Below are 13,317 nucleotides of genomic sequence, written 5' to 3' on the forward strand. Positions count from 1 at the left end.
ATGGCTTCTTTCACACTGATGTGCTGCGGTTTACCTACACAGTTGGCTTTTCTGCACTTTGCAATAGACTTCTATTATATTCTGCAGGTGTGGTGCAATTTCAGAAAGCTCACCAAACGTGCAGGTAATAACAGAAGTCTATGGCTTAGTGCAGGTAACCCGCAGGTGCAATGCTCTACATCTGTGGATCAGTTTGAAAGCAGCCCAGTAACCATTTCAGAACAGATATGCCCATATATACATTGTGATTTTATTAATAAAATTACCTTTAATAACAGTATTCTATCTATTCCTTCCCAGAGCAGGAGGTCGCGGGCCACATCAGAGGGCTCCACGGGCCACATGTGGCCCCCAGGCCACTGGTTGGGCAGACCTGGCCTAAATAGTAGTGACCTCAGATTACATACACTCCTAAATAACAGCAAACACACGCCTCCCACTGCTGTGTCCAAACAGTTGAATCTGGTGGACCGATATGGATGCACATACTGTAGATGTTTTTTGTTTACATCCATGCAGGTAGTCCCAGGCTTTCTTTTTGGAAAGCCCAGCATGCTTTGTGAATTATCATTGATGTTGTGTTTAAAATTGTATTTGTTTAAAAAAAAAAAAAAAAATCATATAAATATTGGGCCTCATGCACACTGGACGTTAAAATAACATTATAAAAACGGCAGTAGCTTTTCAGTGAGTTTTTCAACGTTTTTGCAATAGGGTTTTTTTTTTTGCGTTTATTAGCGTTTTTAGCGTTTTTCCACGTTATCGCTTTTTTTTTTCCAATGGATCAAAAATGTCAAACGCTTGTGTGTGAGTTTATCGACGTTTATCAGCGTTAGAGCGTTTTTACAGGTGAAAACGTCTTTCAGAACCCACTAGTTTTTTTTTTTTACTGCTCGAAAAACACCACTGCCCAAAACTGCTGATAACAGCCTATGTGTGTATGGACACAGGGGATAACATGATGGAGAGTTTAATTATTGTCTACTGCCAAAAACAGCTGCTGTAAAAACATCAAAAAACGTCCAGTGTGCATGAGGCCTAAACTGCAGTAAAATAAACTGTAAAAAATAACATTACAATAAACATGACCAAAAGGCATTATCCTGTGTCGTGAAGTAGAGGTTTGATTTGATTGAACAAATGAGGTTTCTGCTTTTTCTTTCCTTAAATTCTGTTTTCTCATTTACAGAACATTGAAAAGACATTAATAAAACCTACAGCTTTCAAGCCAGTGGTGCCGAAAAAGCGCAACACCTCCCTGCAGTTTCTTGTCCAGAGGAATGGAGCAGCCAACTTATCTGACAGTCAGGGAAGCCTGAACCTCCTTTTCAATGGGAACTCAGGAGGCACGAGTGAGAAGCACAGCTCCTTCAGCTGCAGGAACAGTTCTGTCTCTGGGACCATGTCTGATTCTGGCAGGAATTCTCTTTCCAGTCTTCCCACCTACAGTACGAACTGCAGCCATCAAATGGAGCCAGTCAGTATGTCTATGAGTCACATCAACCTGGATAATCACGCAAACGTGTTTTCTGAGAGGACCTCCAGGGCCAGGACTCGGCCATCGAACTCTGATAGCGGCCGCTCATCCTCTAGTAAGAGCACAGGGTCATTAAGCAGAGGGGGCAACCAGTCATCAGATAGTGGTTCTTGTGACCGGTCTCCAATTAATGAGGAGATTCTCCTCAGAGAACTGGAGGAGAAGCTGAAGGACCGGGAACTGGAACTGCAGCATCTGAAAGAGAATCTGGATGAAAACGAAGCTGCAATTTGCCAGGCAAGAATACAAAATCCTTACTGTTTTGGGGAATTTTGACCAATGTTGGTGTAAAACTTTTGGTTGCTGAATATTGGTCTAAATGATGTCCTAGATAAGCAGATGTTCTGTATTTAGACAATAAGAAAGTTGTTGATGTAGACCTTTAGTGAATTAGAGCCGGTTCACACTTCCGCGGCGCGACTTCTGGGCCGACTCTGCAAGTCGCCCTGAAGACGACTTCAGAGGCGACCTGCAAAACGACTTCTGTATAGAAGTCAATGCAGGTCGCCCCGAGCCGCCCCCGAAGTCGTGCAAGAACCTTTTTCTAAGTCAGAGCGACTTGCGTTGCTCCTTTTAGAACGCTTCCATTGCATTGAATGGGACGCGACTCGTCAGGCGGCTGAGTCGCCCCAGTGTGAACCGGCTCTTATCAAGTTTTTTTTTTCCAGTCATTTCTAATTCATCCAACATTATTGAAGTTCTGAAAAGAGAATCTTATAGTATATCCAAAGTCACTTTATAATTGAGTAGGGAATGAATAAAAACTTGTCATTTTTTTCCTGTCTTTGGCCTTTTGGAGAGAATTATCTTTGTACCCTGTCCCATAGACCCAACAAGAAGTAATGAAATCTCTCCAGAATAAGGAAGTTTCCTTCTTGAACATCTAATGGAAAAAAATGTCCCCATTGGAAGATTTCCCTTTTACTTCTTTTCTGGCGACTCTTTAACGTTTGGGATTTTTCCTCATTTTCAGTCCTGGTGATAATGTTTAATGTGAAGTGTTGAAAATTTTCAAGTACAGACGACCCCCGCAAAGTCGCGGTTCAGAGTTTGCAGGTTTTTTCCATCCGCTTTTAGCATTCCCGCGCATTATAAGGGCCAGTTCACATACGGGCGACCTGTCAGCCTAAAAAATTGCGCTCCATGCAGTACAATGCAACCGTTCTAATAGGAGCAATTCAAGTCTCTCCGACTTATAAAAAGGTTCCTGTACTACTTGGAGGTGACTTCAGAGCGGCTTGCATTGACTTCTATACAGAAGTCGTTTTGCAAGCCGTACTGAAGTCGTCCTGTATGGCTTCAGAGAAGGACGGGAGTTGGGCGACTTTGAAGCTGCCCCTTTGTGTACCATTTATAGGCATTTTTTTTTTTTTTACCACAGCCAAAATCTTGCGGATTTTCACAATTTGTGGGTTCTTAAAGAACCTGCGAATTTGGGGGGTTGACTGTACTTTCAAATGACATTGGAAGTTTAGAAGTCTATTTGTATATAGCCAGCTTTATGAAGGCCATATGTTATGCATTTTTTTTTAGTTGAACAAACGAAAATGCTTTGATTCCCCCATCCACACATTAAAGATGATTCAGGGAAGCCTCCCTGGGCTGGTCTGTTGTATTCTAACCGCAGGAACCTTCCCCGTCATCAGAATACACTGATCAGTGCAGCCACTAATCGTTCAGGAAAAACCCAAACGGCTGGTTGCACACAGGTTGATCAATAGATCAACTTGTGTACAACCAGCCTGCCCATACGTGGATTGAAATTCAGACAGTCCCTGCTGAACCAGCTGAATTTCGATGGAACTAGCTGAATTTTGATCAACGTATGGCCAACTTTTCTCTGCTCTGATTAAGCAAAATGACACTCTTTGTGTGAATCTGCCAGGAGGGAAATGAGAACTGTACTATTTTTTTTTTTTTAAGGGCAAACTTGGGGCCATCATGTTTCTTCTTCCGTCATTACTTTAGCAACTTTCTGACATGGAACACTTGACTACATGCTAGATCAAGTTTAGCGACTCACCCAATAAGAAGAAGAAAGATGACCGTCTCAAATTCAAAAACAAGCCCGCAATGGCAGGATCCTACTTTTAGTCTTGACTGGTCCCTTTTTTATTTGATTTTTATGTAACTTGCTTTTTGGACTTATTTGAGCTTTCAGGAGTCCTCTGGGATGGAATGCAATCTACTGGTGGCCATTCTTGCTTGTGTAACCTCCCTCTGATCTTCTCCTTAAAGCATTGTTCGGAGGAAAAATAATGAATTTTTGAGCTTGCATAATTAGAATGGACAGTCTTGGCATGTGTATAATTATAATGTGTGCAGAGAGAGGTGGAGTTAGCTCTGTCTGATCCACAAAATCATAGACGTTGGGTTACTTGTCTCAGGACAGGAGTCCTTGACAACAACAGTACAGCCTGGTGTATCTAAGCAATGGCAGAAATACAAAAAAACACAAGCAGGTATACAGTCTCCCCTGCTAAATTGATGTGACGGAGCATCCCTTTAAATGACTAAAGAATTTCTCATGAACTATAATCTCCTAGTGGACCTTAATAACATCTTTAAGTTGCATTGATTTGGCAGTAATAACATTATCTGTAGTCTGCATGTAACATTATATTAAGAGCTGTCTGGAAACAGATTGATTTATATGGTTTCTTTCTGCAGGTCTATGAAGAGAAACAGAAGCGTTTTGAGCAGGAGATGGAGGACTTGCGTCAGAGCTGTGCCCTTAAAATGAAGCAGGCTTCCCAGAAGGCACAGAGGATGCAACAAGTTCTACAACTGCAAATCTTTCAGCTGCAGCAGGAGAAGAAGAAACTGCAGGAGGACTTTTCCCAGCTCCTGCAGGAGAGGGAGCTCCTGGAGAAACGCTGCGCCTCGTTTGAGAGGGAACATACGGAGCTCGGTCCGCGACTGGAGGAAACAAAGTGGGAGGTACGTTAAAAACATGATCCATTCAAGTTATGCCGCGTACACACGACCGTTATTCATGTAATGGAAAAAAACGGACGTTTTTCTCAACGTGATTTGTCGTGATTTTTCTCAAGCCTGCCTTGCATGCATACGTTCGTGGAAAAAAATGCTCGAGCAAAGCGCGGTGACGTACAACACGTACAACGGCACTATAAAGGGGAAGTTCCATTCGAATGGCGCCACCAATTGGGCTGCTTTTGCTAAATTCCCCTTCTCATACTTGCTTCTGAGCATGCGCATTTTTTTCCCCCTCGTTAAAGCGTACACACAATCGTTTTTCACGACGAGAAAAAATAGAGCAGTTTTCTATTTTCCTGTCGTGAAAAATGCTCTGAAGCATACACACGACCGTTTTTCATGACCAATTAAAAAAATGGCATTTTTCCCGTCATGAAAAACGGTCGTGTGTACGCGGCATTAAAGCTGCTTGAGTTTTATAATTTAAGAGTCAATGGATGAGCTGGACTATATACATGCACTGCATTGATATTTGTGAACTGATCTAGAGCCCATTTGATAAAGCATGCGATAACACTGACTTTACCCCATTTCACTATAATGCAATGTGTATAATGCAATATAAAAAAGAAGAAAGGAGATGAAGCTAACCAGTGATTATACAATTCCAGTGCACCTAATCACATCCCAATTAAATCTGAAAATTTGGAAAATTAATGCCCCTGGGATGGTGTGGATTAGGACAAAATTATGGAATTGGCAAACAAGTATATATAAAAATATAGAATATTTATTAATTGTAGTAAACACAATAGTAACAATATAAAAAAAATTGTAGAAAAAGTTTGTTAAAAACAAAGAACTGACATGCAATTGGAATTGACAAAATACATAAATTGCACACCCAAATGTTGACTGGTGGGTCAATACACAAAGGGGTGGATGATACCCAACGTGTTGCGGAGACACAATGGCTGGGTTTATTCAGAGCACATATGAATAATTCCTTATTGAGGGTTTATGTATGGGCAGAGACTGTTTAGTTTTTATCCCATAGAATGTTTACATGTATAGGCAGAAAGCGAGGAGGCACGTCAGATGGATGGATCCTTGGAGAGCGGAGAGCCCAACCCGTATGTATTGCGCACAAAAAGGGGGAGTTTATAGATGTATATGTACTACTATCCAAGTGGATATAAAGGTTAATTAGCTTTTTTAGCAGGGCAGGCAGGCGTGTTGAAAACTATTGGTAGGTGGACCCACGCAGATCCTCTGAGGATCCATCCATTTGACATGTCTCCTCTGTTTCTGCCTATACGTGTAAACATTCTATGGGTTAAGAAATAAACATTCTCTGCCCATACATAAACCCTGAGTAAGGAATTATACATATGTGCTCTGAATAAACCCAGCCATTGTGTCTCCGAAACATGTCGGGTATCATCCACCCCTTTGTGTATTGAGCCTCTGTCAGGATTTTATTGACAATTCGGTATCCCTATTCTCATAATAGGAAGGCATGGGAAATCTTTACAGAGTAAAGTTGGGTACACACTGTGGGTTTCGATCAGCAGGCTGAATGAAAAAAAACCAGATTCCTGCATCCACACAAACGATGTGGATGCAGGAATCTTCCCTGCTGTGCTACTGTATCCTGACAACAGGGACTCCTCTTCTGTCAGAATACACTATCAGCTCTGCAGCGGCTGATCGAATGCTGGTTTTGCAGCAGCAATGTTCGGCAAAAGCCGGTCTTCTGTTGAACAGAGATGGTTACACATAGCTCAAAATTCATCCAGTTCAGTAAGCTGTGTACCCAGCTTAAGGCAGAGTAAAGTTGGAGCCTCTGGCATTATTTTTATTGCAGTCTAAGCCTTGCACAGTTGAATGACAATGCTACCTAATGGGTTGAACCCTGTGGTTAGCTTCCTCACCCATTAACTGAAGGAGGCAAATGTTGGCCGAGTCAATAGGTGGTCATAAATCAACCAAAACAATGAAAGAGTTTTCAAAGGAACATGTAAAATAATAAGCGAACAGCAAAAATATTTTTTGAGTTTACAAACCGTAAAGTAAACCACACAACCCTGACAGCATTGTTGATCTCTAGCATGTTCCTTTTAGAATGTTTTTGTAGTTTGTCTAATGAACAGCAGAAATAATTTTTGGTTTTATGATTTTCCTCCTAGGTTTGTCAGAAATCTGGCGAAATATCTCTTCTTAAACAACAGCTGAAGGATTCCCAGGCTGAACTAAGTCAGAAATCCAATGAAATAGTACTGCTTCGTTCCCAGCTGAGAGAAGCTCGATCCGACCTCCAGGTCAGCGAGGAACAAGTGCAAGAGCTGCAGGACACGTCGCATACAAAGACGCTAGAGCTAGAGGTGTGCGAGAACGAACTACAACGCAAAAAGAATGAAGCTGAACTGCTTCGGGAGAAGGCCAGTAAGCTGGACCAAGAGGTAACAAGCCTTAGAGAGGCGGCCATAGCCAACCTTCGACACGGGCTTTGCCATTGCCAGGAGAAGGAAGACCCATTCTTAGTTTATGAAAGCGATGAGGCCAAAGCACAACGGCAAAACGCAGAAAACCTGCAGGGCTTAAAACAGTACATGGAACGGCTCAGGGAGGCGTTGGTGAGCGAACGCAGGAGAAACCAAGAACAAATAGAGTGCTTTGAGGAAGAGCGGCGCATATGGCATGAGGAAAAGGAGAAGGTGATCCGATATCAAAAGCAGTTACAACACAACTACATTCAGATGTACCAACAGAACCGTGAGCTGGAGAGGGACATTAAACAGTTGACACTAGAACTCGAGGCAAGGGAGCTCGATGAATTTGACTTACACGGCGCAGAGATTCAGTTTGAGGAAATCACAGCCACAGAAATTTAATGCCAATAATACACCGCAAATGCCTTTTCCTTGGATCTATGGTTGGTGTTGCCAAAAAAGCAACTTATCCTGGGAAGTTGAAATTATGTAAATGGGACTTGCTTTTATATGCACAGGAATATAGAAACCGTTGACAGAAATGGCATTGTCTTACTAATTGTGTAAAGGCAGATTTGAGAAAAATCCATAGAAGCCATACACATACACTTACTTACACGCGCGTGTTTTGCTAGGCATGGCTAAAGGACCAAAGCAATGTCATTGAACTATGCATACAGAAAATGCACCTTTCTGTTTTGCAATATCCTTTCCGTTCTCAGGACAGCCATATTGTCTCCTAAACTTCATATCTCACTGCAGAAGAGGATTCTGGGTAGTGACATTAAAAGTGCTTCCATAGGACAAAAAAAATCATAGTTTGTGCTTTGAGAACACCATAGAGCTGTTCTATTGCTCTCTTTATTTTGTTGCTATTAATGATAGCCTAGCCATATTTTGAATGCTATCTGTCACATGTAACTGCCACCATTTTGTCTGTGGTCACACATAATTAATGCAGAGACTTCTTTTATGTATGTGTTGTCTTGTAAATAATGTAAAATAAGAGTTTTTGTTTCCCAAAGCAAAATAACTGGTTTTGTACAAACGATGACTAGCACCTTCTCTCTCTGTTTGACAAGCATAGTCGCTTTCAATCTCAGGTAGGCAACTTGCTAGAGCACAATCATAACGAAAATGTCAAATAACACCATATGCAATAATAAAAAGACTATCTGTTCTCTTTGTTATAAGCGAGGTGGCAAGTTCATGACAAGCCTCCCTGAAAACCAAGAGAATTAAAATATGTTATACAGGCTTTTGGGGTCCCACTCTTACTCTAATAACCTCATGTAATTGCAATAGCATTTTATGTATGCTTAATACATTCTGTAATGAACTCTAGGTACACTATATGGTCAAGAGCTTGTGTACAACTCGATCAAGCTTGATGGACATGCCATTCCAAAACCAGGGGCATTACCCAGGAGTTGCCTTCCACATTTGCAGCTACAGCATCCTCCACTCTCCTTAGAAAGCATTTCCACATGATTTTGAAGGGTGTCTTTGGCCTTTTTGACAACAAAGCACTCAAGAATTCAGCTACTGAAGTTAAATAGGACGACCTGACTTGCAATTGGCGTTCTAATTCACCCCTGTACTGGGTTGAGGTAGGTCTATGCAGGCCGCTAGATTCCTGCATACCAAACTCGTCAAACCATATCATTATGGAGTCGGCTTTTTGCTCTGCTGAACAGTTATGCCGAAACATAGAAAGGCCTTCCCCATAATGTTCCCACAATCTTAAAAGCCCACAGTTTTCTAAAATGGCTTTGTATGCTGATATGTTAACAGCACCCTTCATTGGAGACACCTGAATTCAAAACTTTGGAGGGGTGTCCACATGCTTTGAGTCATGAAGTTTAGGTGTGATGGTCAGGTTTACACAATCTTTTGGCCATATAGTATATTTGGACAGTATTGCTTATTCCTTAACTGATATGAATTGGTGAAATTACATTTTAAAAGTCAGCCAAGTGTTTAAATACACAGTTGAAGGAAAAATTGGCTGCACATTTTAAAACCAGGTACTAGTATTGGTATAGGAGGCCTGGTTTGAGAACTTGGCATCATAGTGGGAAAACTGTTGCACTCTTTCACTAACATGGCCACATTTGTGCTCTTCACACTACATCTTATTTAAAAACTAAAGGGTATATTTATGAAGCAGACAGTGTGACTTTCAATAAACATTCTCTGTTAAATAATCAATCACTGTCATTTAATCCACGTGGACCTGGAAGATTCTCCACCAAGTAATGTTTAGTGAAAGTCACATTCATTGCTTTATAAATAGACTCTTAATGGTATTTGCACACTGACAGTCGTACTGTGTTTGCATTTCATTGTGCCTGGGCACATATTTTGTGGTTCATTTTAGAGACCATGTCTGTTATAGGTGGGTACTCTAAAATACACACTACTACAATGTTTCCTGGCTTTAGTCCTCAAGGACTACTAACAGGTTATTTTTTCCTAGACTTGCAGCAATTGTCGAAGCTGTGTTCAGCATTGATGGAGCCTTTCACACCAGTGGGCACGCGTTATGGCTTTTTTTTATTTTTATTTACATTTGAAATCAAGTATATGCACAATGATGTGTTTGACACACTTCTGGTGTGTTGTGCTGTGTAACAAAGTGCACATATGTTGCATTTTAAATGGTAAACGCCAGCACCCTTGTATGGTATACACAGGCCACAATAAAAAAAAAAAAATTCTATATGCCCTTGCATTAAGCCTGTGGTGTTCTGTGCTGACCATCACAGCTCAATGCACTTACGATGATGATTGGATTCATTTGTATCGAAAAACAAATACAAGACGCCGTTTTGTGTGCATGAAAGTGTACATTGTACATTTGGCATCACATGTCATACTAATTTGTTTTTTTGTTTTTTATGAATCTGTTGTAAAGTTTCTTACCTGAAGATCCTGCTAGTAAAAGCATGTTGTAGGCTGAGAACCAAACCACTGCCTTACTGCAGCATTGTAGGGTTTGAGTTGAAGCGCCTTTTAAGGTAGATTTACAAAAGATGATTATCCTGCAAAAACTGTGGCCTTTTTGGGGATCTTTCCCCTCACTTCCAGTTATGATGATAAAGTTGTCACTATTACAAGACGTGAAGAGAAATCTTTATTCGTGACCCAAACAGCAACAAATGGCTAATTAAGCCTTTCACTACCATCTTAAAGCGATGTTTCGGACAACATTTTTGAGATAAAATGGCCCCTATAAAATCGTTTTTTTTTTTTTTTTTTTACCTTAGGAAGTCCAGGCACACTGCGGCCAACTTCTGTGTGGTCATCTGAACCTGCAATGTATTACTTCCTGGATTCAGTGCATGCTGGCTACCCAGCATGCACCTGCCGATCTTGCGCATGCAGTATAATAGTATGTAGGTTGTGTTTCCATAGCAACGGCGGCCTTGGAGCGGCACCGCCCCTTTGCTATGGAAACCTATCACCTCCTGGGATTGGTGACTCGCATCTCCCAGGAGACGTTGCAAGGCTGGAAATGATGTGCTGGGCTGCGGCCATTAAGGAGGAAGTGAAAAAAGCTGTAACAAATTAAGTAATTCAATTTTTTTTTAAATTCCAACTCGTTTTAACGATACACATTAGTGCTGGATGGTGAGGAGTGTAAAATGTGGGTGGAACTCCACTTTAAAGAACCCAAATCTCTGTTTTGTCGCTTTTTAAATGTTCCTTCCTACTTTCTACACTGGTAACAACATCACTAGAGCATAAAGTAAGGGGAATCTCCCACCCAACAGGGCCACAGATGGCAGTACAAATCTGCTATGGGGTTCTGACCCTTCTCCGCTTTATACAAAGCTTGGAAAATGTTTAAGCTACAACGTAGAGGTTGGCAGCGAGGCTGCCTGCCATGAAAATTGTGATTTACTGTCAGTACTTTATTCATTTGAATCAGCCAAATACTTTCTATGGAAAGGGGAAAGACGGAATTTGGATTGGCATTTAGGGGGGGCAGGTTTTGTGATTGCTCCCTCAACAGGATGGACTGGTAGTCTCTTTGACCACCCACTGGTATGAGATCATCGCTCACCAACAGATATGAGATTAATACCAATTACGGGCAATAACAGCTGGTTCAGATTTCTGCTCCATGGATACACAGATGTGTATAAGAAAGCAGTGCTTAGTGCAAATTCTACATACAGAATAGATGACCTAGAATAGTGGCTTGTTAGACTTCAGTTTGCTATAGTCAAATCATTTGAGATGATTTCCACTTGCTGAGGATTACTGCATATGATGCATAATTTATTGCATAATGCTGTTATTGTAGGGTAAGGTTAGACATGCTAAATAAGCTGCTTAAATCCAAAGATCATATTTTAATATGGCTTTTATTGTGCAAGTTTCTATGAATTTAATACTTTTCTACGGCTACAAAGTGTGCTCCTGCAGACAGCACAAAATGTTGTTGCAATCACATGCTAGAGGTTACCACCTGGAGAGAGTGGGCATTGGCACCAAAAAGGTATAATTCTCTTGTAAAGCCAATAAGTGTGACTTATCCCCATACGCAATATGGGTTATTTGTTAGCGAGTCTAATAAAACCTGGTCCACCCCAGGATTATATCAAACTTTGTCTGGCATGTTTATTATTTTTATTTCCATCTCTAGAAAAATGCTGTTGATCAAAATTACCAGTACATTTTTAGTCCATAGCAGGATAGAAAAGGGAAGCAAAATCCCTTATTGGTAACATGGGCAACAACCATTTAACTTGTTTAATCTTTATTTTATATCTGTTAACATTCATGCAAACAAAGGAAGAAAAAAAAAACGTCATCATTACAAATTCCCAAAATGTTTAACTATTGATTAAGACAGGGCTGTGGAGTCGGTAGATAAATGTTTCGACTCCTAAATGTTCCGACAATCTAAATTTAGTAGGAGTCGGAGTTGGAGTCGCTGCATTGTTTGCTGACTCCGACTCAGATTCCAGGTACCCAAAATTTCCTCCGACTCCAGGTACCCAAAATTTCCTCCGACTCCACAGCCCTGGATTAAGAAAATGAAACGCAAAACAGAAGAAAGAAAAAAGTGGGGGGTGGTCCATCAATTCTCTAGCACAGGGGTCTCCAAACTTTTTAAACAAAGGGCCAGTTTAATGTCCTTCAAACTTTACGGGGGCCGAACTGTGGCCAGTGTGAGTAGAAATGTCCCGGCATCAGTGGGAGTAAACATTGCTCCATCATTAGTTTTAACATTTTTAGTTTTAGCAGGAAGAATGGTGTCCCATGGTTGGTATCTATGGAAGGAATAGTGCCAGTCGATGGTGTCAGTGGGAGGAATAGCGCACCATCGACTGTATCCATGGAAGCGATAGTGCCCCTTTAACAGTGTCAGTGGGAGGAATAGTGCCCCATCATTGGTCTCAGCCGGAGGAGTAGTGCCCCATCGATGGAACTATACTCTTCTTCTATGCCCTGATGGAACTTTGAGTGCCATGAAAGGGGCACTTGCACAGGGTCATCCTGAATTGGGACTTTTAACTTGTTTTTAGTTATGAATGAACTCTAGACTATTTGTGCGATATTAGTGTTTTTCCTCTCCTCATACTATATCGTACATTATATTGGTTATAGACAATTACTGGGGTTCTTGAAGTCCTAAATCCCATCTTAAAGGGGTTGTTTACCTTTATAATATTTTTTTAGTGCAGTTAAGGGACCCCAGTAGGTTAGAAATCATAGTGCATTCTACAGAATTCAGCTTCCTTTAAATTACATTCTGGCAGGACAACTGCAGCTTTCTCAAAGCTTGACCAAAAATAAAATTGTCTTTCCATTGATTGGCGCCATCCTGCATGCAAGGTAGGTCAAATGGTATGTTAAACGCGTGCCTGTGATTACAGAAATGAGCATAGAGCTGTTGTATTGCTCATGAACTTGGCACTTTTTTTAGTGTGGAGCTCACCCAGGCCCGTCGCTACAGGACAGGCAAAACAAACAATTGCTTGGGGCCCTGAGCTGGCCTGGGGCCCCCAACTTCCCATTCCCAGGCTGTAGCGTGGCCGAGCTCCTCTTCCTTCCTCCTGGAGTCCTGTCAGTCTGTCAGGGTACCACGCGTGGTACAGGAGATTCAGTTTCCTGTTCCCGGCCTGACTGACAGGAAGTGCACGCTGAGTGGTCCCATAATGGTAGAACACCGGACTGACAGGAGGAAGAGGAGCTCGGCCACACTACAGCGGCAGCCTACAGGGAAGAAGGGGAGGTGAGAATAGAAAAACATAGGGACTAGGGAGGAGTAAGAACATGGGTGTAAAAAATTTGTGTAGCGCTAACATAGGCTTTGCGTGCGGGGGGTGCTTGGGG

General features: G+C 41.6%; 1 protein-coding gene across 3 annotated transcripts in view; it reads left to right on the forward strand.

The window, feature by feature from the left end:
* The window catches only part of LZTS2 (leucine zipper tumor suppressor 2), a 237,343-nt gene extending 225,763 nt beyond the window's left edge, over positions 1–11,580 (forward strand). For all 3 annotated transcript variants that reach the window (XM_040361905.1, XM_040361904.1, XM_040361906.1), the window contains 3 exons: positions 1,190–1,774; positions 4,208–4,477; positions 6,664–11,580. In XM_040361905.1, coding sequence (XP_040217839.1) covers positions 1,190–1,774; positions 4,208–4,477; positions 6,664–7,368 — 1,560 coding nt within the window. In that variant the 3' untranslated portion in view covers positions 7,369–11,580. The remainder of the gene's footprint in view (positions 1–1,189; positions 1,775–4,207; positions 4,478–6,663) is intronic.
* The last annotated feature ends 1,737 nt before the right edge of the window (positions 11,581–13,317 follow it).

Source organism: Rana temporaria, chromosome 8 (assembly GCF_905171775.1).
Source record: "Rana temporaria chromosome 8, aRanTem1.1, whole genome shotgun sequence".
Taxonomy (NCBI): Eukaryota; Metazoa; Chordata; class Amphibia; order Anura; family Ranidae; genus Rana; species Rana temporaria.